The sequence below is a fragment of the Malaclemys terrapin genome, chromosome 2 (assembly GCF_027887155.1).
Source record: "Malaclemys terrapin pileata isolate rMalTer1 chromosome 2, rMalTer1.hap1, whole genome shotgun sequence".
NCBI lineage: Eukaryota > Metazoa > Chordata > Testudines > Emydidae > Malaclemys > Malaclemys terrapin.
In genome coordinates, this window is record NC_071506.1 from 77,789,342 (window position 1) to 77,813,971 (window position 24,630).

General features: G+C 43.5%; 1 protein-coding gene across 1 annotated transcript in view; it reads left to right on the forward strand.

Annotated features, from left to right (window-relative positions):
• The first annotated feature begins 732 nt into the window (after window positions 1-732).
• Window positions 733-24,630, forward strand: part of CDH2 (cadherin 2) — a 190,446-nt gene continuing 166,548 nt past the window's right edge. Inside the window, exons 1-2 of the mRNA XM_054019127.1 lie at window positions 733-1,358; window positions 16,567-16,678. Coding sequence (XP_053875102.1) covers window positions 1,284-1,358; window positions 16,567-16,678 — 187 coding nt within the window. The 5' untranslated portion in view covers window positions 733-1,283. The remainder of the gene's footprint in view (window positions 1,359-16,566; window positions 16,679-24,630) is intronic.

The following is a 24,630-nucleotide window of genomic DNA, read 5'->3' on the forward strand; positions in this document are numbered from 1 at the left end:
AAACATTTGCAGATAAATTAGGCCGCTAGTTTACAAACAAACGGAACTCGCTAACCAAGTAACAAACAGTGACCGCAACTTCCTAAGGGGCTGTTCAAAGCACGGCTTGGCGATGGCGGGAGAGGTGGCAAGCCAAAGCCGCCAAGCGCCGACCCCCCCCCCCCCCCAGCAGGTGGCTCGCCGCGATCGCCTTGCATCAGACAATGGACACGCTCGGCGCTTCCTACCGGCGCCTGGAGTTTGTTTGTTTCTTTTGCACATTCGTTTCCCTGGCGAGGCGGGAGAGGGGGCGATTTCTCACCCCGCCCTTTCCTCACTCTTTGTTTTTTCCTAATTACAGACCAAGTTCCGGGCTAATTGTTATTATTTGTTTGTTGTCTAGTCGCGGTATCCTCGGGGTGTCGGGGAATTTTTCCCTCCCCCGGCTTAGAAGAACTCAACCTACATTTGCAAACAATTCACAGACACCCCCAGTGACTCCCCTCTGGCTGCAGCAAACCCTCTTCTTTTGGGCGGCAGCTGCTGCCCACCCTGTGGGCGGATGATGCCTGGCGGGGCAGGGCTGAGCTGCTGCGGGTAGTTGGGTTCCCATTGGCCGTGCGGCCGGCAGGGAGAGCCAGGGAGGAGAAGCTGCCAGGCGCAGGGAAGGCGTATACACACACACACGCACGCCGAGAGAGAGGCAGCGGCTGCTCCGGCTGGCATTGTTATCATTGTGCGAGCGGAGGGGTTTGTGCGCGGGGCTGCTCGGGGGAGGGGAGGAGTGAGAAAGTGACGGGGAGAGAGACTCGGGAGCGGAGCATGCAGCAGAGCGGGAGCAGCGGCGGGGCTGCCGGTGCACAGTGGGCTGCCCACTGCGAGGGGACCTGCCTGCCCTGAACTCAGCCGAGGAGGACGCTCTCTAGGAGCAGGGAAGGCAGCAAAGGAGCCGCTGAGGAGCCAGACCCGGCAGCGGCACTACTCGTCCCCCTGCCTTTTGTTTGCCCATCCTCCTCCTCCTCCACCAGCCCATCCCCTTCTCTCCCTGCACCAAGGACGGGGGGAAGCAGAGGAGCAGCCGCCTGACCCGGTGCCGAGTTTAACCCATCCTCCGTCGCCTCCCCGCTGCACCCTGCACAGGAGCCAGCTAGAGCAGCCCCCGCAGTAGCGCCACGGGCTCGGCGCCAGCCCAAGCGGGGGCAGACAGCGCCCGCAGCCGCCCCTGCTTCTCCGATCCCCGCACTTGCTCGGCATCCCGAGACCGCTGGTGGCCGCCGCTCCCTCCTGCCACCCACCCCGCCTCCATGTGCCGGATAGCGGGAGCGCCGCCGCGGAGCCTGCTGCCGCCGCTGCTGCTACTGCTGGCGGCCCTGCAGCAGGTAAAGGCGAAGGGGGGTCGGGGTTGTGGCTCTTTGTTCCCCTGCTCGCGGCGATGCCGGAGAAGGGGAGCGGGGGCGAGGGGGACACGGAGGGTGTCTCTGCGCTGCCCCGCAGGCTGGGTCTGTCTCCTCTGCCCCGGCAGGGGGCTGCAGGGAGCAGGTGGCTGCTTTGAACGGCTGGGGCCGAGGCGAGCCGAGGGGGAAAAAAAAAAAGGTTGGGGAGATGCGAGCCGGTGCCCGAGCCTCGGGCTGGTAGGACGGAGCTGGTGCCCGTGCCCCATCCCCATGATACCCCCGCCTCGGGCAGGGATGGCGGGGGAGCTGGTGCCCCATGAGGAAGGGAGGGGAGCTGGTGGCTAGTGCTTCTGAGAGCGAGAGCTGGTGCCTTGCTGCTTGGGAGAGGGGGTCCGCTCTGCCTGGGAGCTGGGGGGAGGGAGAGCAATAGCGGGCTGTCCCATTGTGCTTGGTGGTAGGGCTGGGGGCAATTGCGGGGTCCCCTGGGGTTGGGATGATTGGGGGGGAAGGCAATAGCGGGGGTCCCCTGGGGTTGGTAGGGCTGGGGAGGGAGGACAATAGCGGGGTTCCCCTGGGGTTGGTAGGGCTGGGGAGGGAGGACAATAGCGGGGTTCCCCTGGGGTTGGTAGGGCTGGGGAGGGAGGACAATAGCGGGGGTCCCGTGGGGTTGGTAGGGCTGGGGAGGGAGGGCAATAGCGGGGCTCCCCTGGGGCTGGTAGGGCTGGGGAGGGAGGACAACAGTGAGGGTCCCGTGGGGTTGGAAGGGCTGGGGGGTGAAGGGCAATAGCGGGGGTCTCATTGTGCTTGGGCTGGGCTAGGAGCTGGTTCGCCTTCAGCTTGGTGGACCGGCTAGTAGGGAGGCTGGGGACGGACTTCGGGTTGGGACCCCAGCCCGTTTCGGGGCGCCACCCCTGAGGTGCTATCGGTAGGGGGCACTGCGCCCCGCAGCCCGTCTGCTGGAGCTCCGGCTTTGGGGAGGGGTCTTCGGGGATCGCCCCCTGGGCTCCGCTAAGGAGGAGCAGGCAGAGCCGCCGCCGCCGCCTCCCCCAGCCATGTGCCCGCTAATCCTTTCCCGGGAAGAATTTAATCAGCCGCCTCCTCCGCCTGGCAGCCTCGCCTGCCCCCGCTGCTACTAACGGGGAATTTCCATTGGGACAGCTCCTCAGTCTGAATGTGTATTACATCCCTGCCCCCTCTCCCGGGAGGGGACCCTAGCGCCTGGGAGGCCGGGGAGTGTCTGGCGTCTGGCAGGGTGCCCCTGGGGTAGGGGTCCGTTCAGTGTGAGGGGGAGTGGCTCTGGAGCAAGGGTTGAGCTGAGTATCCTTAGCGTGGGCTGGTGCCCCTGGGATTGGGGTCCTGTGCAGCCTGTGTTTGTGTGTGTGTGTGTGGGGGGGGGTAAGTTTAGATGTCCCTAGAGTGGGTGAGTGTCTTTGGGATGGGACTCCTCTGTGTGTGTGCGTGTGTGTTGAGTTGGAGGAGGGGGAAATATCCTTTGGAGGTCGAGGGAGGAGTGCGTACCTGGGATAGGGTGATCAGTGGGTGACTAGGTCCCTAAATTCTGGGATGGGTATCCCCACTGTATGTCCTCCTCAATAAGGGGTTTGGGTGCTGCTGGCTAGGGATAGGATGTTGTGTTTCTGGTGGTTGGGTGCGCAACAGAGTTAGAAATGGGGGTTCTTGGGGTGGGGTTACTTGTCCTTTCTAGGGTAGGAGATTGAGAGTGCTCCTGGGTGGGGTGTGTGGGATGAATGTCATTATCTGGGTTGTTGGCATTGCTATGAGTTGAGTGTGAAGCTGGGTGCAAGGGGCAGAGAGGGCAGTAAATCTGAGGGACAGATGGCACAGATCATCCCCCTTAATGGTATTTATGGTTGGGGCATTTCTGGCTCTCTGGGGGAGGGGAGCGCAGTGTGTGGGTACTGAGGAGAAGGAGATATCACTAGCGGGACAGAGTGTGTATGCTGAATGGAACAGGCTGGTAGCTGTGGCTGGCCTCCCCCTGGTCCTGCAGGGGCTGGTGGCTGGGTAGAAGGAGGCGGAGGCGGTAGCAGCAGCAGCAGAGTCACTGTCCATGGTGCAGAGCCTGGATTACATCGTCTCTCCCTTGCTTGTGACACTGAAGTGAACTAAAATCCCTCCTTGTTTTTCAGATAGCTCCCCTCTCACTTCCCCCCTCCTCTGTTTTCAGTCACTTTTTTCTGCCTCCTCCCCCACATTCTCTACCCCTTTACCATGGTTTGATGGCTGCACCCTGCATAGGAGGTGCTGAAACATTGATTCTAAACAGCTGGGGGATTTTCTCTCTAGCTTAAGAGGATGTTAGTTTCTCTCGTGACAGAAAAGTGTCTGACTGGGCGCCAAGGTTCCTTCCATATGAAACTGCTGCCCTTCTCAGAAACTTGTTTTGATATGTCACTAAAAAGGTTGGTTTTGTTATCTGAGTTTGTGTGTAGTGGGGGAGTCTGGATGGCGGTTGTTTCTGTGTTATTAACTTGGCAGAGCCTACCTGCAGCTTCTTTATGGGTGTTTTTGTGTGGCCTTTCTTGTAAGTGCCTTTCTGTTTCTGTTTATACACCATATCACTTAGTAAATCTTTAAATCATGAATTCTGCAGTAGGCTATTATTCCACCATCTTTTCACGCAGGACTGATTTTTAAATTAAAACACAAACTATGAATTAAGGACAGGAACTAGCCTAATTGCTTTTGCGTATCACTCAGTTACGGTTGGGAAATCCAATTTCCCCCTTGTTTGGGTATCTACTAATTCAGGTTAGGGCTGTTTTTAATAGGGTATAACAAAGTTGGAACTTAGGTATGAAATCAGTTTTATAACCCCATATCTGAAAACCAGTCTTTTATTTAAACAGATTTTTTTCTTATGTACTGCTAAGAAAAAACTTACAATTCAGAGATGCATTATAACTTCTTTCAATATTGACTGCTTTTGGTAAATAGAAGTTAATTAGTGAGAGATTGTTCTAAAATGTCCAAGCTTCCTATTTGCTGATAATTTGTTTATTTCGTCATTTCAAATCTTTGTTGTATTGAAGACACATTCCCACAAATTATTGATGACTTCATCATTTGTTAGTGGTGTAGTGAAACAGTCACAATTGAGTTATTTGAAAGCTCATTAGAACTGGAAAAATATCAGGAGTTAGACCTTTGTAACTTCAGTTTATGTTTGAGAAAGGTGGGATTTAAGAGCAGATACTAAACTCAGTTTTTCAGCAACATATCAGAACATTTGAGATTAGAAACTGGCCCTTAGTCTCTGGTGATGAACTATTTTAACATGATTCTGTAGCTGCTATGCAAAAGCTTAACATCAAAGTGGGGGGTGGGTGGGAAGGGAAGAGAAGGCAAAAGGAGAGATTTGTTTTACTATAAGAATCGTGGGGTGGTGGTGGTTGTGGGGTGGTGGTGGTAAATAACGAAGAGGACAGGTCATTGATACAGAGCAATCTGGATGGCTTGGTAAACTGGGCACAAACAGATAATTTGTGTTTTAATATGGCTAAATGTAGATATATACATCTAGGAACAAGGAATGTAGGACATACTTACACAATGGGGAACTTTATTCTGGGAAGCAGAGACGCTGGAAAAATTTTTGGGGGGGTTTGGTAGATAATCAGCTGAACAAGATTTCTTAGTATGATGCCGTGACCAAAAGAGCTAATGTGATCCTTGCATGCATAAACGGGAATCTCGAATAGGAGTAGAGAAATTATTTTACCTCTATATTTGGCACAGGTGTGATCACTGCTGGAATACTCTGTCCAGTTCTGGTGTCCACAATTCAAGAAGGATGTTGATAAATTGGAGTGGGTTCAGAGAAGAGCCATGAGAATTATTAAAGGATTAGAAAGCATGCCTTATAGTGATAGACTCAAAGTGCTCAATCTATTTGGCTTAACAAAGAGAAGGTTAAGGGGTGACTTGATTATTGTCTATAAGGACCTACGGGAAAAAAATATTTAAAAATGGGCTCTTCTGTCTATCAGATAACATGATTTAGTGGTTGGAAGTTGAAGTTAGACAAATTAAGACTGGAAATAAGGCGTACATTTTTAACAGTGAGAGAAATTAACCATTGTCAAGGGTTGTGGTGAAGTCTCCATTGGTGACTGTTTTTAAATTAAGATTGGCTGTTATTCTAAAAGATATGCTCTATTATTTTGGGGAAGTTCTATGGCTAATACAAGAAGGCAGATTAGATGGTCACTTCTGGCCTTCAAATCTATGAAAACATCAACTGTTACCATTGAAGCTTAAACTGGGGATAAGGACAAAATTGAAATAGAAACAGGAAAGCTGGACGTAGAATTGAAGAAATAAAGTGAGTGAGTGGTGCTGTTGACAGAAATGTGTCTACCCTTCAAACATTTGTTGGGAAGGGGAATAGCAATTAAGTACTCAGAAGGGGGACAGTAATTTTTAATCTATGAAAGATGATTGGATGGTGCTCAGACTATGGTGATAGACATGTTAGAAAAAATAGATAAGTAATAATGTGCTATGGAGCCTTTTACTCCTAAATTGCTGGTTTGAACTTAACTTAGAAAGACAGAATGAAAGTTAATACTGTTTGAAGACTGTACTGGTTTTATTACATTTCGTAGTAAATTTATCCTTTTGGCAAAACCACCACCCCAAGTGACATAGCAGCGTCAGCGAGAACCAAATGATTGAATTCCTGTGTGGATTGAACTACCCTCTTACCTCTAGCAGTGGTCTCTTTAGGTCAGGTTTAAGGCACATTGGTAGGGTGGTTGAGGTAGCGGCTATTGCTGTTGTGTGTGTTGTGGTTTTTTGGTGGTGGATTTTTTTTTTTTGTCTCTTTTTTTTTTTTGTGAAGGGCTTCAATCTCCAATTCTATGGTTGGTATATTTCACAAATATTACTTCACTAAAAATATATTAAAAGAACATGGTCAAAATGTGATTGTATAACCACAGACACAGGGTTGAGGATTCAGGGGCAGGAGGAATACCAGTAACTACTTTTAACTCTTTTTTTTTTTTTTTTTAACTGACTAGACTTCATCTTCACCATGCTCCTTTGAAAGTGAACAGAAAGCATTTTTTAAATATTATTTAAAAACTCATGGAGACCTGAATCATTAGTAGAATACTTGCCAGGTGTAGACTTTCATGATTTTCAGTGGAAGGGTCTCTGTAGGAGCAAAACATTATTATTACTATTCCAAGTACATCCACTTTTAAAGGGTATGTGGGAAACTTTTAACCTGGTAAGATCTGATTTCAAGATTTTATTTTCTCTTGGATCACTAAAACCTATAACCACCAAAGGAGCTACAGTCATTGTAAGGTCTAGGTGTTAGTGATGTCATCCACACTTCCTAGGAAAATGCAGAAAAGTAAAAGAAGGAACCCTTTTCTTTTTACATGGTCTTACTCCTATTATTAAAATGGCAGATACCATTAAAAGATGTGTTTTGTGAAATGATTTGGGATCTTTTGCAGCTTTTTTCATTTATTTTAGAATATATCAGATCATCTTTAAGTCTGAAACTTACTTCTTTGAGATAAAATAACTGGGTTTTGACACACATAAATTACTTTGTACTTTATGAACCCAGTTCATTTGTTTTGCTGTTAAGATGATAGAGTTACATTAGCATTGTATATTATGTTTATATTATATATGTTCAGGAAGTTAAAGTAAGTTTATATAAATAAACCATACGTTTTTAATCTGTTTGTGTATAAAGCCTCCCTCCTCTTTTCCTTCAGCCCCCATTGCTTCTCCCCCTCAAATACACATAACTTGCTCTGGTGCGATTTTGAAATACAAGCCAATAAATAAATTCAGCTTAAGATGTCAGAATAAATAATATAAAATACGTTTGGGAACTTAGTGAAGTGGCCTTATTTTAAAACTGCAATTAATTTGGCACAGGATACGTATATCCAAAAGTTTAGCTTCTTCTCTTCATTGGTTTAATCTGGCTACTACTCAAGTCAATGGCAAACTCCCAGTAACTCCATTGGGAGCCACATCAGGTCCCATCTTAATACAGGTGATTTTTCCAGAGCAAGTGAAACTTATAGAGTTCTTCAATTATTTAAAAATTATTTAAATAAGTATGCAAGCTGTAAAAACGTACTGTATAAATGTAAGAATAGCTTGAGGAAGTTGGGAGTAAAGTTATTTTTACTCACTAGAGATCATACATAAGTGACTCATACTCTGCTTCTTTTCTCATCTTGTGATTGTTTGTATGCCCGCCTCATTTGTGAAAATGAATTATTCCCCCATGTGTGGTATAGTCTTTTAAGTACCACATGATTTTTTTCGAGTTTATATAGAGAATGAGGAGTGCAGTAGAATGTCTACATACAACAGTATTTTGAATAACTGAAAGGTCAATAGCAAAACTGGGAGGTGATTTTAAACCAATCAGTTAACTTTACAAAAGTACAGCATCAAAGGCTTTTTTATACATTTTGCTGAATAATGCTATATTTTCATGCTTTGTTCTTTTATTTATAATTTTGAGAAATATATCATGGAATGTATATCTTCCTACTGGTATGTCTTTGCCCTCCTCCCTTCTTATGTTAAAAATTAAAATATATATTGATTGAATATTGAAGTCCCCAATTCAATAAAGACTTTTACAGGTGCTTAGCTTTGTGTATGTGAGTAGTCCCAGTGGGATTATGCACAGATGTAAAGATAAGTATGTGCATAAAAGTTTGCAGGACTGGAGCCTAAAGTACTAAAAGTAGTACTGTCATATTGGACAACTCCCAAAGTGTACTGCATATCAATTTGTCCCTGTAAGGCTAGTTAATCAGCCCAGTGTTCGGCCTTAGATTCATTTCCTTTTTTTGGGAGGTGAGGGAGTGGAGGGCAGGGGTGTTAAATAACTTCTCTGACATGCCTTATAGTAACATGTTTTTAGTTACACTTCCTTTTTAAAAAAGAAACCCTTTACTAAAGAAACCCAATATTATATCCATTTAAAAACTTATTCTTACAGTTTCATGAGTGCACAGGGGACCTGATTAGGATAGAGGAGGTGTCATTGTTCTCAACAAATGTATAAAAATCATGGTCCTTTCCCCAACCTGTGTGCCCCTGTCCTGCAAAGATGTCTTTAACTTAATTTTAGGAGGAAAAGATAGTATTCTTACTTATACGCACGTAGTCCCTTTGAACTCAGGGTGAGATTACTCATGTGTGTGTAAGTGTAGGATGCAAGAAGATAAGTCACAGATGAAAGGAGGTGTGTGTGAAAGGGATACCTTTTTTGCTTTAAAATTATTATTATTATAATAAACTAAATTTCAACTATCCCCCTCTGCCTCAGCGTAGCCCTCGTTAATTGACTGATTAAATATCGGCCTCCTTAGAGGGTTGATCTTGAGGGAATGTAGGAGGAAGGGGCAGCGTCCTTAAATATGGATCAATTCGAGGAAAGCTTATATTGTATCAAAACCAGCTACTGAAAGAGTTTTTAGTTTGTTACTGATTTGAGAGGGATCAGTTTTGGTCTGGGTGTCAGGATTACTCAACTTCTCTTTGCAATTCTTTTACCAGTTCACAAGACAACACCCTAATCTTTATGATTAACAATTGGGTCTGATCCTGCAATTTTTACTTAAGTCCATGGGAGTTTGGTTTGGCCTGAGTGAGGAGAGAAAATGTAGGCTTTCAATTTTCATAAATGATTTATGAGAACAGGGTTTGCAGCTTCCAAAATGGCAGGTCCATCACTGCCAAGTCTTTTGAACATTTTGCTTAAATTATTGTTTTGTTTCAGTCAATATTTATGGATTTGATTTATAAACACACTCATAAAAGCAATGTTTATCCTTTCCTCTAGGCGTGACTTGACATATTTAAAAAATACATTTATACAAACTCCTCCAGGGACTCCACTTTTCCCCAATAATATATAATCATCACCCAGCAGCTTAACATAGTTCAGATCTTATGATATCCCACCAATCCCTGGCAGCTAGGGAAAAGAAGTAGGCCTTGCAAGTGCCCTGAAGGTCAATAAAATAGAGCCGTCCTTAGGATTTATGGGGCCCTATGTAGTATTATTAAATTGGTGCCCCTATGCTCGACTTGCTCTTTGCAACACAAACAAGCTTACAGTATTGGAAAACTTGCCACATGCACTTTATTAAAAACAGTTTAATTGTGCCGCCTTCCCTCCTAACCCCTGCACTTCCCTCCCACCTGTGCCCCCAACCCCACGCTGCCAACATGCCCTGCCACACTGCCCCCCTGCCCAGTACCCCCCCGCCCCCTTATGCCCAGCAGCCCCCAGTGGCCCCTCATGCAGAGATCTCCATCTCTGATCCCTATGCCCAGCCATCTCCCACCCACAGCCTCCCAAACTGCCTAGTGCCCCTCTTACAGCCCCTCCCAACTGCCCAGCACCCCATATTCCTGAGGGAATTCAGCACCAAAAAGTTAAATTCTGTGCACAATATTTTTAAATTCTGCAAATTTTGTCAATAATTAAATGTGGAGGCTCCAGCATGGCAGTGGCAAGTATAGGCCACTGGCTGCACGGAGGTGGGAGATCACCTTGCAGCCTTCACCCTCCCCTCCCCATCTTTCCTCTCCTAGAATAGGGACTTGGCAGTAAGATACCTCTGTGTGCACCTCAAAAAGCCACAGGGAAGTGTTTTACATGATGGCTGGGATGTCAGCCATGACCCAAAATCCATTTGAATGACAAAAAAGAAATAGCTGATACCAATGGCTGAGTCCCTCATCCAGGTCCTTGTCTGCCACCACTCTGGGCCAACTCCCAAATGGCCTTTCATTCTCCCTAAAATAGAGGATTTCCCTCTAATTCTGAAAAGTAAAGAGGTGTTTCGGATGTGCAGTTTAAAAAGAAGAGGAATTATATTCAGGCACCAGTCTTTTTTTTCTGCCTTGATTTACACACCTGGTTGCCACACCTGGCTCAGTGGGATTGTACTGGGTATAACTCGGCATGCAGTTTCAACAATGCTTCAACAGTGGGGCTGGAGCCATAACCAGCCAAGTCTCATTTGAACAGTGGCTCTTGTTTTGGATTACTTAAGGCAGTTTTTAAAGGTTTTTCCCAAGGGTGAGGAAGAAGGTGCTGCATTCTTGAAGGGCCCTTTAAAATCCCACTCAACTCTGCACTGTTTAGAACTCTCCCATGTTCAAAATGCTACCAGCTTGAGAGGCAGCCCTTGAGATATTTGGATCCACAAGGAAAAAAAAATGTCCCCTACTTTAAATAAAAAGTTTTCAGCTATTCCAGCCTTGTCAAGTGCGAGTCCATCCTCCTTCCCAGCTAGTGGTCACTCCCTCCCTTGCATTCTGCAGCCCTGATTGCTGCTTTTCTCCTCCAGGTACATCCCCCTCCTCCTTTTCTTTTAGTGTCAGTTTCCTCTTGTTGACACCCGAATATTGTGAATGGGCAGGAAAAGCAAAGGCCACCTTCTTTTATTTTCCTTTAACTTTCCTTCCGCCCCAGCCTGGTTGTGTGTGTGCCTCTCCCTCCTCCCAGCACCCATCTGCTGCTGATCCCTGCTGGGGAAGGAAGGAGAGGAAAAGGTGACGGTCCAAAGAGGATCCTCGGCATCTGGGCTTAAACTTCAGAGAAGAGGGAGGCGGAGTGAAAAGGAGACTAGGAGAGAAATTGCAGGGAGTTGCCTGCTGGGCAGGGCACGTGGGCAGAAGAGGGGAGAAGTGCAGGTACATTGTGGGGCTGCTCGGAACAGCTGCTTTCCCCCGGGGCCACCAGCCTGCTCCCGAGGAGGCCCTAGCGCGTTCCCTGCTCGCTCACTGAGCCAGACAAAGACACCCCCCCCCCCGCTCTTTTGCTCTTTTCCCTTCCCATCCCCAGCCCAGTTCCTCCTCCATCCCCCCGCTCCCTGCAGTCCTGTGCCTGGCTCTACCCCCCTGAGCTTGGCTCCCTCCTCCCCCTTTCCAGCCTCTGGGTATCCCCCCGGTCTGTTCCCAGCCTTGCCCTGCCCTCCGCCACCTGGCCTGGCTCCCCCTGCTCACTCACATGCAGACTTTGGCTCCTGGCCCTGCCCAAGCTGGAGCCCTCAGCTGGCTGACTGAGGAGTGAGTGGGCAGAGGGGAGGGGCCAGGGGTTCAGGTCAGGGAGGGGGGGAGGGGCCAGATTGGAGTCCGCCCTGCAGCCAGTGAGGGTGGTGCCTCAAATTTTCGGGTGCCCTATGCAGCCACGTATGCCGCATATGCCTGAGGACGGCCCTGAAAGTAGATTTTAGATACGTTAACAGCAAAAAATTTTGTAAGGAGTGGCATTATACATAATGGCAAATCAGATTTAGGAAGTGTGTGTGTTTTCCTTTTAAAATAAACTGTGGAGCACAATTCAAAATAGTAATTTTGTCCTTTTACATTCTTTTAAGATATATAAAGATGGCCTCAAACTTTTCCAAAGTTTCTTTTAGTTTCTTTTCAAAATTGAAATATTGGGATCTTTGTTCTCTATGCTTAATGGAAACCCTTGGCCTCTTTGGTGGATCAAATATTTTAGAAGTTTATATCCCCTGCTCTCCCAGTTGTACGAAAGGAGAGCTGCAACTTCAACAGCCTCATGTTACATCAGGTACTTCAACAATGCACTTGTGCTCTAGCAAAGAGAGTGAAGTAAGGACCTGGTATGTGGGGGGCAAAAGCAAGAAAATGGTGTTTGGAGTTCTTTATGAACTGAAAAGCAGTAGTCAATGACAACAACTTTCTTTTTGCTTTGCAATTCATTTTACAATAGGAATGGGTGGAAAAGCAGATTTTTGTCATTTGGGGTAAAGTATTTTAAAGAAAACATAACTGTTGGTTTAAGAATCAACAATTTCTCATTTGAAATCCCCTGGCTTAATGGGGTACAACACCAGATTAGATGTGAAGAACTTTTAATGAAACCAAATCAGGAGCATTTTAAATACAGCCAACTGAATGACCATGAAGAGGTTGCTCTGAAGCTGAATTTGGAAGTGTTGAGCTTACAAAAATAAAAACTTGAATGAAAGGAACATTTCTTCCACCCATTCAAGCCAACAGTGGAAAACAATGCCACGATCTTGCAAAGAATTACACATAAATTTAGGTTTAAATTTATGAGTAGTCCCATAGGATGAAATCTTGGCCGGCATTAAAGGTAATGGCAAAACTCTCATTTACTTCAGTGGGGCCAGGATTTTACTCATTGACTTTAATGGGACTGCATGCTTGTTTGAAGTTAAGCACATACATAAATGTTTGCAGGATTGGGGCCCAAATGTAACATTATGTCTGACCACAATTGCAAATTAATGTGCAATTATCAAGAAGAAAGAGCTGAACTACCCAGTTGTTTGCTGTATCTTACATTGCAACTTTCCATAATGCATGGAAACCAGAAAATAGACTTGATTAGAAACTACCTATATAGTTAGGGTAACTAACTATAACCGAGGTTAGCTTAGCTTGGGTGTAAAGCCCTACCTGCATTACTGTGTCCTCACTGTTTCTTCCCTCACCTATGTGTGTTTGGGGGCATATCCTGTTCTTTGTGCTGAGATGTTCCATGCTTTGTTCAATTGTGGGAGAACTTGTCTATCTTTGGGGGCAGGAATAGAAAAAGTGGAGTCAGACTGTCAGCATTTGAGTGACTTAGCCTGCATCCTCCATGCCAAGTGGTTGGGTTCTAGTCTGAGTTAAAGTGTAACCTGGGCTCTGACCTATGCCCCCATCTAGATAAGCTAGCCAGGGCTTAAAGCACTTCCAAACCCTGGTAAAAAAATTTTTTTGGGGGGGGAAGGCGGGGGGGAAAGGGGAGGATGGTAGAGGGAGCTGGGCTAAAGCCCAGATAAGAGGTTGGGTTAATGCTGCAGTGAAGATATAGCCTTAGATGTAAGTTTTCAAAGTGTTGCCCCTGTTCCAGGCTTTAAAACTCCCCTTAAAGTCAGAAGGCTTTGTATTGGTAACATTGTGTGCAATTGCTATCTGTATTAAAAGGTAAATTTTTCAGTAATCTCCTCTTGTGGATGAATATACAGTTAATATTATATTCTGCTCGAGGTGGGCTTCTGGACTGTGCTAGTCACAGAAAAAACTCTGTAAATTACAACAATATGCCTTATAATCTCCCTTTCCTTCTTGATTTGGCCCAGACAGTAAGGGGAGGAAAACAAATTTCAATATTGATCATAAAATTTCATACTTTTAGTTCAGATTGTTTTTCTGGGAGATATTATCTTTTAAACCCAGCAATGATTTTTAATACTTCTGAGCTGAACTTGATATGACCCAGATCTTGCCATGGCTCAAGCTATGACTTTATTTAATTGAAAATGCATAACACAGGTTTTGTTAAGCATTAGAATTCTGCCTCCCTTTGGGGTTTTATTCCCAAAGAATGTTTACAATGGACTGTTTTTGGGAACAGCGTACTGTCTTTTGTTTCTGGATAAAATTGAGGGCTTGCAAATGAAGGAATAAAGAGGCCTCTTTATTCATGTCCCGAAGTCTTTGTTTCATTGGGCATTGTTTCAGTTTATAAGAGTTGTTTAGTACATATAGCTTGTTGGAATGGCTGAAGGATTCCCAGGCACATCCATGCAGACTTTTTAAAATCCTGCTACCTACTCAATCGCCTACCCTAGATTTATTTGTTTCAAGGATACCATACATAAAAGACTATTTTTTCCCATTTTTTCCCTATCACGTTTAGTTTGAGATCACCTTGCACAGTAGTTTAAACAATTCCTTTTTTAAATTATGGAAGCTATATGAAACCATTATATTTGCGTTATAAAGCTGGGAAAAAAGGAAGATTCAGTCATAATTATTTTTGATTTAGTAGTTTTTCAATATTGAAAAAAACCTCTAAACATCTTTGTCATTTATAAATCTGATACTTAGCTGAGCTTTCATTACAGGTCCCTCATAACTTAGAGTTATAACTTTGTTTGCAGTCTTACATTTTATATCTATATCTATATATATGCATTTGTCATTTACATTTTGTTTTAAGCATTTTTGTCTATAAAGTTTAAAAGCATGTAAGTAATTGTACATAGCTGGGAGATCTGTGGTGAACTTTAAGTCACAATTAAATCCAGTCCACAGTTTAAAGTTAATTGGACACAGACACACTTGATAACTAGGAGCCCTCTTACAGGTGCTTACTCTGATAAAATGTACTACCTCACAAATGGATGGTAGGTTAATTAAAAATAAAATTGCAGTATGCTGACAGATTTGCTGTTTTGGTACAACTCTTGAAATGATCAGCTGGATGTAGACTCAGCTGAACACTTCAAGAATTTCTCCAAGTGATAAAATTCTTGTAATGGGAGTTGGAATGCTGACTACCAATATGTGCCATGGAAAAAAGACTTTGGTACATTTATCCCCACTAATGAGTGAAAAGACCTGAGAGCCATAAAATGAATATGTTTGAGTCCCATAAGACCATCTAAGGCAGTGGTTCCCGAACTGGGGTTTATGAACCCCTGGGGGTTCACAAAATGTTACAGGGGGTTCTCGGTAAAAAATTCCCAAATGGCGGACAGAGCTGTCTGTCCCTAGGGACCCCAGGCAGCACGGGGCCAGGAGCCCCTGGACTCAAAGCAAGCATATCTATCACACTGAGGAGATTTAAACTTCAAGACTCCTTATAAGAAATGGAAAGGGAGGTGGATATTTTTTGCTGTTTTTAAAATTAATAGGCAGCTAGTATTGGTTTTAAAATTATTATGAAGAATAAGTGGACTGCTTGTTTTGCCTGGACTGCTCAAGACCTGAATGCTTGTGTAGGAGGAACTTTTTGAGTTGGCTTCTTAAATATCTTCATGCTGTTTCACATCTGATACTCCTTGATGAAACATAGGAACCTTGTCTTATAACAGGCTTATTCAAAGTGATACAAGCTACAAAAGTGAGATCTTGGAAGAGTGTTGCCATTTTCATAATGTAATAAAAATACTGTAATGATAAATTAATAATAAATACTGTGTAATAAAAACAAATTTTATATTTCCAAGATCACTATTTTCATAATTTATACTCAGGTAAAGGAGAAAATCCCTGGAAATATTCATTTTTAGGAGGGGTTCGCAAGACTTGACATTTTAGTGAAAGGGGTTCACAGGTTGTTAAAGTTTGGGAACCACTGATCTAAGGGGAGTCCAATGTGTTTGTTCTATTATGATCACAAACACTTCTTCTGTTGTTTGATACATTATTTTAAACAAAGTAAGTACTAGGATCATACAAAAGATGGCCACTGTGGCTTAAACAACACGAATGTTTGTAACCATACAGTATTATTTGGCCACATGTAAACTAGAATTTTGCTATGTGTGCCACTAATATAAAAAATGAACCAAATAGAAAACCTTTGCCTCATAGAATTGTATGTGGTTACTGATGACTATGCATAGTTGATAGGTTAACTCTATAACTTTAAAACCTGCTTGGAAATAAAGGAGAACGGTGAAAATACCCATTTAAAATGTCTTTTGTGGAAGTTATTTTCTTCAAACTGTGAAAATGATGTATGATTTGGAAAAGGCTTTATTTGTAGACGTGAGATAGTAAACTCAGTTTCAGTGGCTAATATATTGCCGTGTTATGCTGATTTAGTAATATCTCCTTTTCTCTTTCTCATAGAAGATGATTGTAGTAGAAGTATGTGGCCTTTCTGTGATCTCTGTTTAAATATAGGTTCAACTGATTAGAATGTTGCACTTGTGATTTTTTTCTCCCAGCTATTTACCCATTGAGTGAATGCAGACACAGAAAAGTACCCACAACCAAACATTTTAAACTGATGCTTAAATCTCTCCTCTCAAAAACAACATATCCGTGTCTGAAAAAGTTGGTGATCAGTTTTGTGCAATGTTTATTTCCAGCAGAAGGAATGTTTTTGGTCCCCTCTGTGACTCCACTTCAGTCTCAATGACTGTTTTAGTTGAAATGTTCAGTTGTTAGAGGAATCAAGATTGTGTATTATTTAGATCTTACAAGACAAGTGGGATTTGTTCCCTCCATTCCAGTTATCAAAAAGATTAACCCTTTGCCCTCAGAGTTCTAATTGCAGCTAGTTAGAAACAAAGACGGTAACAAAACGGGGTTTACGCCAAGTGGAATGTTTCTCAGCTGAATGAGTTTGCAAGTATTACATAAATTTTGTCTTGCATTTCAGGCACCAATAAAAGCAACTTGTGAAGGCATATTATGCAAGACTGGATTTCCCGAAGATGTTTACAATGCAGTCATATCGAGGGGTTTAAACGAAGGACAGCCTCTTCTCAATGGTATTGTTAGAAGAGATATTCTGTTTTCTTATTATCTATAATCTTGAACATAAATTGGACTCAAGGGCTTCTTTTAAACTTCTTAAATAAGACCTTTTTTATTTCAGCTATATTACTTGATTTTTTTCTCAACTTATTGTAATGGAACTTGAGGGAAAGTTTGTTGACCTTAACAGTAACTTGTGAACCTCCTACTGACAATTATTTGGAGATATGTGAGTTCTGGCAAATATTCCCTTGACTCTCTTCTAATGTAATCCTCAGCAAAGACTTCATACTGAACTGTATTTCTTATATATTACGTCCCAGTAATTGCACTATTAGCATATGTCCCCACTGTGTTACTAGAAAGGGCCCTTACATGAATGATCAATGGGGGATTGGGGAATAAGAGCCTTCCACTTTACATGACCCACAAAGGGGTCATGCATAACTGCAGTCCTTGTGCTCAGTGAAGCACTGAGGCTGTTCTCTTACTATTCCTTTGGAGGCCCACCTTGCTCCAAAGTGGGTGGGAAGAGGCACAGAGAGGACAGAGTCATGGCTCCACTGTTCCATGTGTTGGCCAGTGGAGTTTACCAGTCACATGGATGTAGGGGAGTATGCTGTACCCCTTCAAGAGGTGTAGCAGTGTGCCTGCTCCCCCTGTGCACTGGGGTCTCTGGGAGGAATTCTGCCAGAGAGGCAGAAGCTCTCCAGTGATACCCATTGGGCAGCGTGACTCTTCATCACCCCAATACAGTTCTATGTCTAAATGGCCTAGAATGAAGCTAAAAAAGTCCTAAACTCACAAGAAGCTCTGCAAGTGCAGACTCTGGTGCCTATGCGGAATTTAACTGAACTTAGTGGGACTCTCCATGGGCCCAGGTATCTTCTGGACTGGAGATTTAATATGCAGGTCTGTATGTCTATTTTTGGGGAGATACAGATGTTGTTTCTCTTTCTAGAATGCGAGGTGGCATATTTCCTAAGTATTTATTAGTGTATAAAATTGCACCTCAATAGTTACAATTAAGTGGAATAGCAATGGTCAGCAGATGGTCTAAAATGTAAGAAATATGCATTAATTTTGCTGTTTTATAATTTGTGAATATCAAAGAAATTGCTTTCTAGCTAATTTAGAAATTGTGGAGCTGATCAACAGGATTAGTTTCAGGCAGTTTCAAATACATCTTAAATAAGGACTAATTTAATTCCATTCATTGTTTCTCTCTCATATGAATATGGCTACACAGATCAAGACATTTAAATGAAAAGATCTTTCTTAAAGGAAGCTAACACACAAACGGATCCTTGAAACAAAAGCATTAGTCTTGATTTAGCAAACTCTATGTTGTAGTATCTCCCCATAATTATATTTTACGGACCTGTTTTGTGTTTTTTAAAACTATAATGGAAATTTGAATGCAGAAATAATTGATTAACTTTAATGTATTAGAAACTGAGTTATTCAAGTATTCTTCTGCTTTATTTCAAGCAAGTAAACACTTTCCATTGCAGACTTTATTTTGTGAAAAGGGTAGCTTAGAAATTAATGTAATAAATTGAAGTAAATATTTTGCCAAATTGAGGTAGTTTGGTATGAATAAAGATGGGGATTTTTTTATCCCCCCCCCCGCATGTGAATTGTTTATATTTTTATTTATTACTTAATGCTTATTTTACAGTAGCACCCACAGTTCTCACTGTGCTAGGTGCTGTACAAACACAACAGATGGCATTGTCCCTGCCCTGAAGAATCTACAATTTAAGAAGGTTATGAAAGGTTGCAGTTTGGAAGCACTGGAGACAGACTGCTTCTAGTTAATCATAAAACAGACACCACATAGACAGTGAAATCTCCCCTACGTTGCCCTGGTCTATCTCCTTGGCCATTCAGCCTTTGCCCTCCTCGGAATCTTCTGACAAAGCTTTTTCCTTAGATTTTTTTTTAAATAGTTTGGATACCTGTCTATTAAGAATTGTACTGACATATTGAACTCATTTCATATCAACCATCTGATGGTAATGACTTTGTCACTACTAATCTAAGCGGGGTTTGAGACAGTGCCATACAATGAAAGACTTCCCCCATTCATTACCAGCTCAATGAGCCACTCAGTACGCTACTGATTTTTACTTTTTAACTAAGTGTGTGAAGCATTATAGCCAATCTTCCCTTGAAAGATATTAAAATGTATGACATTTTAGGGAAGTAGGAATTGAAAAAATGTACAATGCATACAATATATATCATATTATGTGAGATAGCATGAACTAGTTGAAAAATGACCTGGGGGAGTTTGTCTTCCTACCACAACTTCCTCAGTAGAATTATTATAATGGTTAATTCTTTTGAAAATTTTGACATGCTTAAAAGCATATAATTTGCTGTTACACATAAACATACAGTCCATCATTGCGTGGCTTTGACTTAAATGTAATTATACTTTCATTTTGAAATATGCTTGTTGTGAAAAGCCCATTTTCTGATTATTAAGCTAGATGCAGATGACAATTGAAGTTAAGTATAGTTGCATGACATTTGCTTTCTAAAGAAAAATTATGGATCTGATTCTGATCTCACGAGTAAATAGTCTCATATCTCTTAACTCCTTTGAAGTCAGTGGCGTTACTTCAGATTCACTCTGTAATGATGGGTTTCCTGTAGGGTTTCAGAAATGAGAGCGCTAAAGATTTTTTTGGCTATGCACTTTGATATCACAGGCAAAGAGACTTTATTATCCTCTTTGCCAGAAGTAAAATAGACAATGACCACACACTTTGTTTTCTTTCATAAAAAATGTTGACTCAGAAAATGTCCAAGCATTTAACACGTTTTTCATTAATTCCCTTTTGTCTTAATGGTTAGACAGCCAACATCTTTAAAGTTTCTATTTTTAGAATATTATGTTCTCCTCCCTCCCAAAATTTAAATAAAAGTCAGACTTACGTGAATGTTGAACAGAGAGCCAGGCCTGAGAGATCTTTCAGTTGCACACTGAGTAAGATACAACAGATACAGGGAATCTGTTTTAAAATATTTTATATGGACATTTACTGTATAGGATGTTGGGTGATGTTCCACAGCTAATGAACCACACTGGGTCTTGTATTTTCTGTGTGTATATATATATATATATTTTTCTATTTCTAGGTTCCTTCACCTGTAGTCTGTTTTAAAGAGGTGGTGGGGAGATATTTGCAATATTGAATTTTTGTTTCATCTTTAAAAATATTTACATTTTCCAGCAGATGTGCCTCTAATACAGAGTTTCCTAACCTGTAGGGCTATCACAAATCTCAGACTAGTCTGGGATGTGTGGGGAGCACGGGGAATGGGCTGGGGAGAGGAGAAGAGAAGAGAGGAGCAGTACAGGCAGAGATGGCTGCATAGTTCTGCACCCACTCCATGCTTTCACTGCATATGCTTTCTGTGGCAAGACACCAAGCCACAGATGGCAACCATGTCCAGCAAAATAGGCAGAATGTAATAGATGCCTCCCAATGGGACATTTTGCGAAAAGCATGCAGATCACCAAGAGCAGTAGAAACAATCCAAGAGGCTGTGTTGCAGTGGGGAGCTTAATAAAGATAGGAACTTCTTGGTCAGGGAGTTTTCTAATTGCTGCTTAAAGCGTGGCTCTTGTGTTTGTCCTCACACTACACTTGCCTCTTTCTAAAGATAGAGGAGTAGGGAGTTAGTTCATTGAATGTTGCCTGTCTTCCTTTCCTGTTTCTACAACAGCTCCTAGAGCCAGCAGCAATGGGGACTGTTCATATGTTTAGGGGTGCAAGCTCTGATAAGCTCAGCCCACAGGCTCAAGCATCTCTTGTTTATTTCCATTTCACTTGTGTCAGCAGTCTGAGTTCATGCAGTCCTGGGGGGGTGGGGGGTTAACATTCTTTCATTTGCAAGTTAAAGTTCACAGCAGGATTAAAGAATTTTAGCTGTCATTTTATCTTAAAATTACTTTGTTCCTATGATCAAGATGCAGTACAGGCATGCTACTATGCCCTAATTCATAATGGCTCCTAAATGTAAATAGACGATATGGGGGCTGATTTTGTGCTCCCTCTCAAATGTTCTACACTATTATTATTCCAATCATTTCAATGGAGTTACTCTGGCTTTACATAAGTGTAAATGAGCTCAGAATCAGACTTACTAGGTTTGCAGAAAATTAGAAATCTCTATGACAACAAAATGGTATTAAGAGCCCCTCACTCCTCTCCTAATCCCTATGATGATTTAGCTGCAGACAAAGCTGTGTGCTTTCTTGATAGAGATTCACCCTAGAGCTTCTCTCAAGACAATTCTCTGGCTTTCAGGGACTAGACTCAAAAATTGATTCTTCTGAGTCTGTGTGATCTATTGGCTAATAGGACTTCTTTACTGGAGGGCAAAACTGGGGTAGTAGAGTAAAACCTAGAAACAATTCAGAAGCAATTCCAATTTGGAAGTTAAAGGTTAAAATAGTTTGAAAAGTTTGATATACACCAGGGGCGGGCAAACTTTTTGGCCCGAGGGCCGCATCGGGTTTCATAAATGATATGGAGGGCCGGTTAGGGGAGGGAGTCTTGGCCCGGCCCCCACCTCCTAACTGCCGCCCCCCTCCCCCCCCCGGGGACTCCTGCCCCATCCACACACCCCTGCTCCCTGTCCCCTGACCGCCCCCGGACCCCTGCCTCCCCATCCAACCTCTCCTCCCATTCCTGATGGCTCCCCCCGGGACCCCTTCTCCCTGTCCCCTGACTGCTCCCGAACCCCTGCCCCTGACTGCCCCCTCCCGGCTCATACAACCCCCCCTCCTTCCTGACTGCCCCCCCTGGGACCCTTGCCCCCATTCAACCTCCTGTTGTCCCCCCTGACTGCCCCGACCCCTATCCACACCCCCACCCCCTGATCACCACCCAGAACTCCCCTGCTCTCTATCCACACCCTCTGCTCCCTGCCCCCTTACCGCGCTGCCTGGAGCACCGGTGGCTGGCAGCGCTACAGCCGCGCTGCCCGGCTGGAGCCAGACCATGCCACTGCCGCCACCACACAGCTCAGAGCACCGGGTCAGGCCGGGCTCTGCAGCTGTGCTGCCCCAGGAGCTCACAGCCCTGCTGCCCAGAGCATTGCGCCGGCAGCGGAGCGAGCGATCTGAGGTTGCGGGGGAGGGGGAACAGTAGGGGTTGGGCCAGGGTAGCCATCCGGGGCAACAGCTTGGGGGCCGGGCAGGATGGTCCCGCGGGCCGGACGTGGCCCGTGAGCCGTAGTTTGCCCACTTCTGATATGCACAAATGAAAGCAAAAACCAGAGAGAGATAAAACTCTACCTTTAATTTACTGCCAACTCTGTCCTTGTCTTGATCCTTTGTGCCTGCATGCTACAAGGAAGTATAATCAGTGATTTAGGTGACATAACATATGCCTTGGAATACTTGGGGCAAAAGAAGGTAAGTTAAGGAGGGAGTTTGATTTTAAATATTAATGTCCTTGCTTGTGCTGCTTTGTCACATTAACTTGTTTTTAGTTTAGCATGAGAAAAAGAATTAAGATCTTGTTTATTACAAATAAATTTCTAGCTTATTTAGCTAAATCTTTTGGAGTCTATCCTGCAAACAGTTACACGGGTGAGTAAAGTTGGGTAACTTCCCACTGAAGTCATTCATCTGAGTAAAATTACTTGGGTTCATGTTTGTAAAATCAGACCCTACGTTTACAGATGCTTGATCTGTTAGTCTGTGGTAGTGCTTATGAAGATATTTTATTTTTTGTCGGTCCTGTTATTGCATGTGTGCTCTAAGTTTTGTGCTAAGAGGGTTCTTTTTCTAATCAGGATTTTTTAATGTGGATTGTGTACTTATAATAATGTTCAGAGCTGGCACAGTTACAGAATGGGTAAGAAGAAGGTATCCTAGTGTTGGTCACTGAGATGAAACAATGATTACGGATGGGTAAGGTTATCTCCGTTTCTTCTTTTTTCTTCAGGACATCATTACAAGGCAGAGTTAAGGTTGTTTTAAGATCATAAGAATAGCCGTACTGAGTCAGAGCAATGGTCCATCTAGATCGGTATCCCTTTTTCCAACAGTAGCAGGTGCCAGATGTTTCAGAGGGAATGAATAGAACAGGACAATGTATCCAGTGATCCATCTCCTGTCATCCAGTCCCAGCTTCTGGCATTCAGAAGTTTAGGGACACCCAGAGCAGGGGTTGCATCCCTGACCCTCTTGGCTAATAGCCATTGATGGACCTACTCTCCAGTAACTTAACTAAATATTTTTTGAACCCAATTATACTTTTTGTCCAGTGTTACACAGAAAAGCTTTGTTTATATGTAGGTATGTGCTAATTAATGGTCTTTTAAAGTAGGGTTCTAATTGTATAGTTAACCATAGCTAATGATTTCTGTGGAGCTTAGTATTTTGTTTTTTAAATGTGTGTAATGGAAAATATTGTTTGTACAAACACTTCAGTCTTAACTATTACTAACAAGGCTTTTTTGTTTTGGCATGTCTATGATTTTTTTTTTGTAGTTGTAATGAACTACTGAAAATATCAATGTTGATTTAAAAAAAAATAACTGGTTGGAGAATGGTAAATCAGCGGCATGAATGAGACTTTACTTTTTGGGAGAATCCTGTTACTTGGGCCCTGTTGGCTGGTTTTCTAATTCCTTCTCTGTTGTTGATGTCTCTCATTATCTCAGACTCTGTATGAGGTCCATGTTATGGAGTCTGGAAATGGAAACGTAGGAGATGGAAGGTAGCATGAATATAAAGACAGTTGGTTGCTGGCCATATGCTATGCTCCCATAACTTCTAGCAACTTGAGAAATGAACCAATTGGGGGTCCTCTGGAATTTCTACAGCCAGTCATGCATTCCTTTGCAGGCTGAGCTTGGAGTGAACTCCTTAATGCCATTTCTTCATTCCCCTGGATGCTGAAGGAACATCAGCTGGTGTATTTTTCTACTACTGCTTCCTCAGCCTTCCCATCTCAGGCAGAGAAAGAGAAGTCACATTCTCCCAGGGTGCCTGAAGAGGATCCTCTTGCTATTTTAAGGAACCCTACTGTGATGGGTTCGGTCACAGAGACCCGCTTGGGACTGTCACCTGATGTGCTGAGACTACCCTTGAGCCCGTTTTCTCTGCCAGTTTGGGCCTCCAGAACCCTGCCTTGTTGAGCCAGACACGCCAGTCTGCTCCAACACAGACCAGGGTCTGAACCACATGACCCAAAGCTGTAGACTTAACTGAAAACAGCTTCAGAAGTGCTCCTGTCTCTAGCACCCAGACACCTCACCCAGCTCCCAATGGGATCCAAACCCCACATAAATCCATTTTACTTCGTATAAAGCTTATACAGGGTAAACTCATAAATTGTCCACCCTCTATAACATGGATAGAGAGATATGCATAGCTGTTTGTTCCCCCAAGTACTAATTCCTTAATAACAATAAACAAAAGTGATTTTATTAAGTATAAAAAGTAGGATTTAAGTGGGTCTAAGTAATAACAGACAGAACAAAGTTAAGTTACCAAGCAAAATAAAACAAAAACACGCAAGTCTAAGCCTAATACATTAAGAAACTGATAATAGATAAAATCTCCAATAAGCTTCTTTCACAGACTGGACTCCTTCCTAGTCTGGGCCCAATGCTTTACCCTGGTACAGTTCTTGTTAGCTCCAGCTCAGGGGGTAACTAGGGGATTTCACATGACTGGAACCTCCTTTGTTCTTTGCTCCTTATATAGCTTTGGCACAAGGCGGGAATCTCTGGGTCCCCACCCCTCTCTTGGTCCCCACCCCTCCTTCTAAATGGAAAAGCACTAGGTTTAAGATGGATTCCAGTACCAGGTGACATAGTCACATGTCCTGTGAGACCCCAAGCTTTCATTCTTCCTGGCCTGACTCTCGGGCAGAGAAAGAAAAGCCACATTCTCCCAAGGTGCCTGAAGAGGATCCTCTTGCTATTTTAA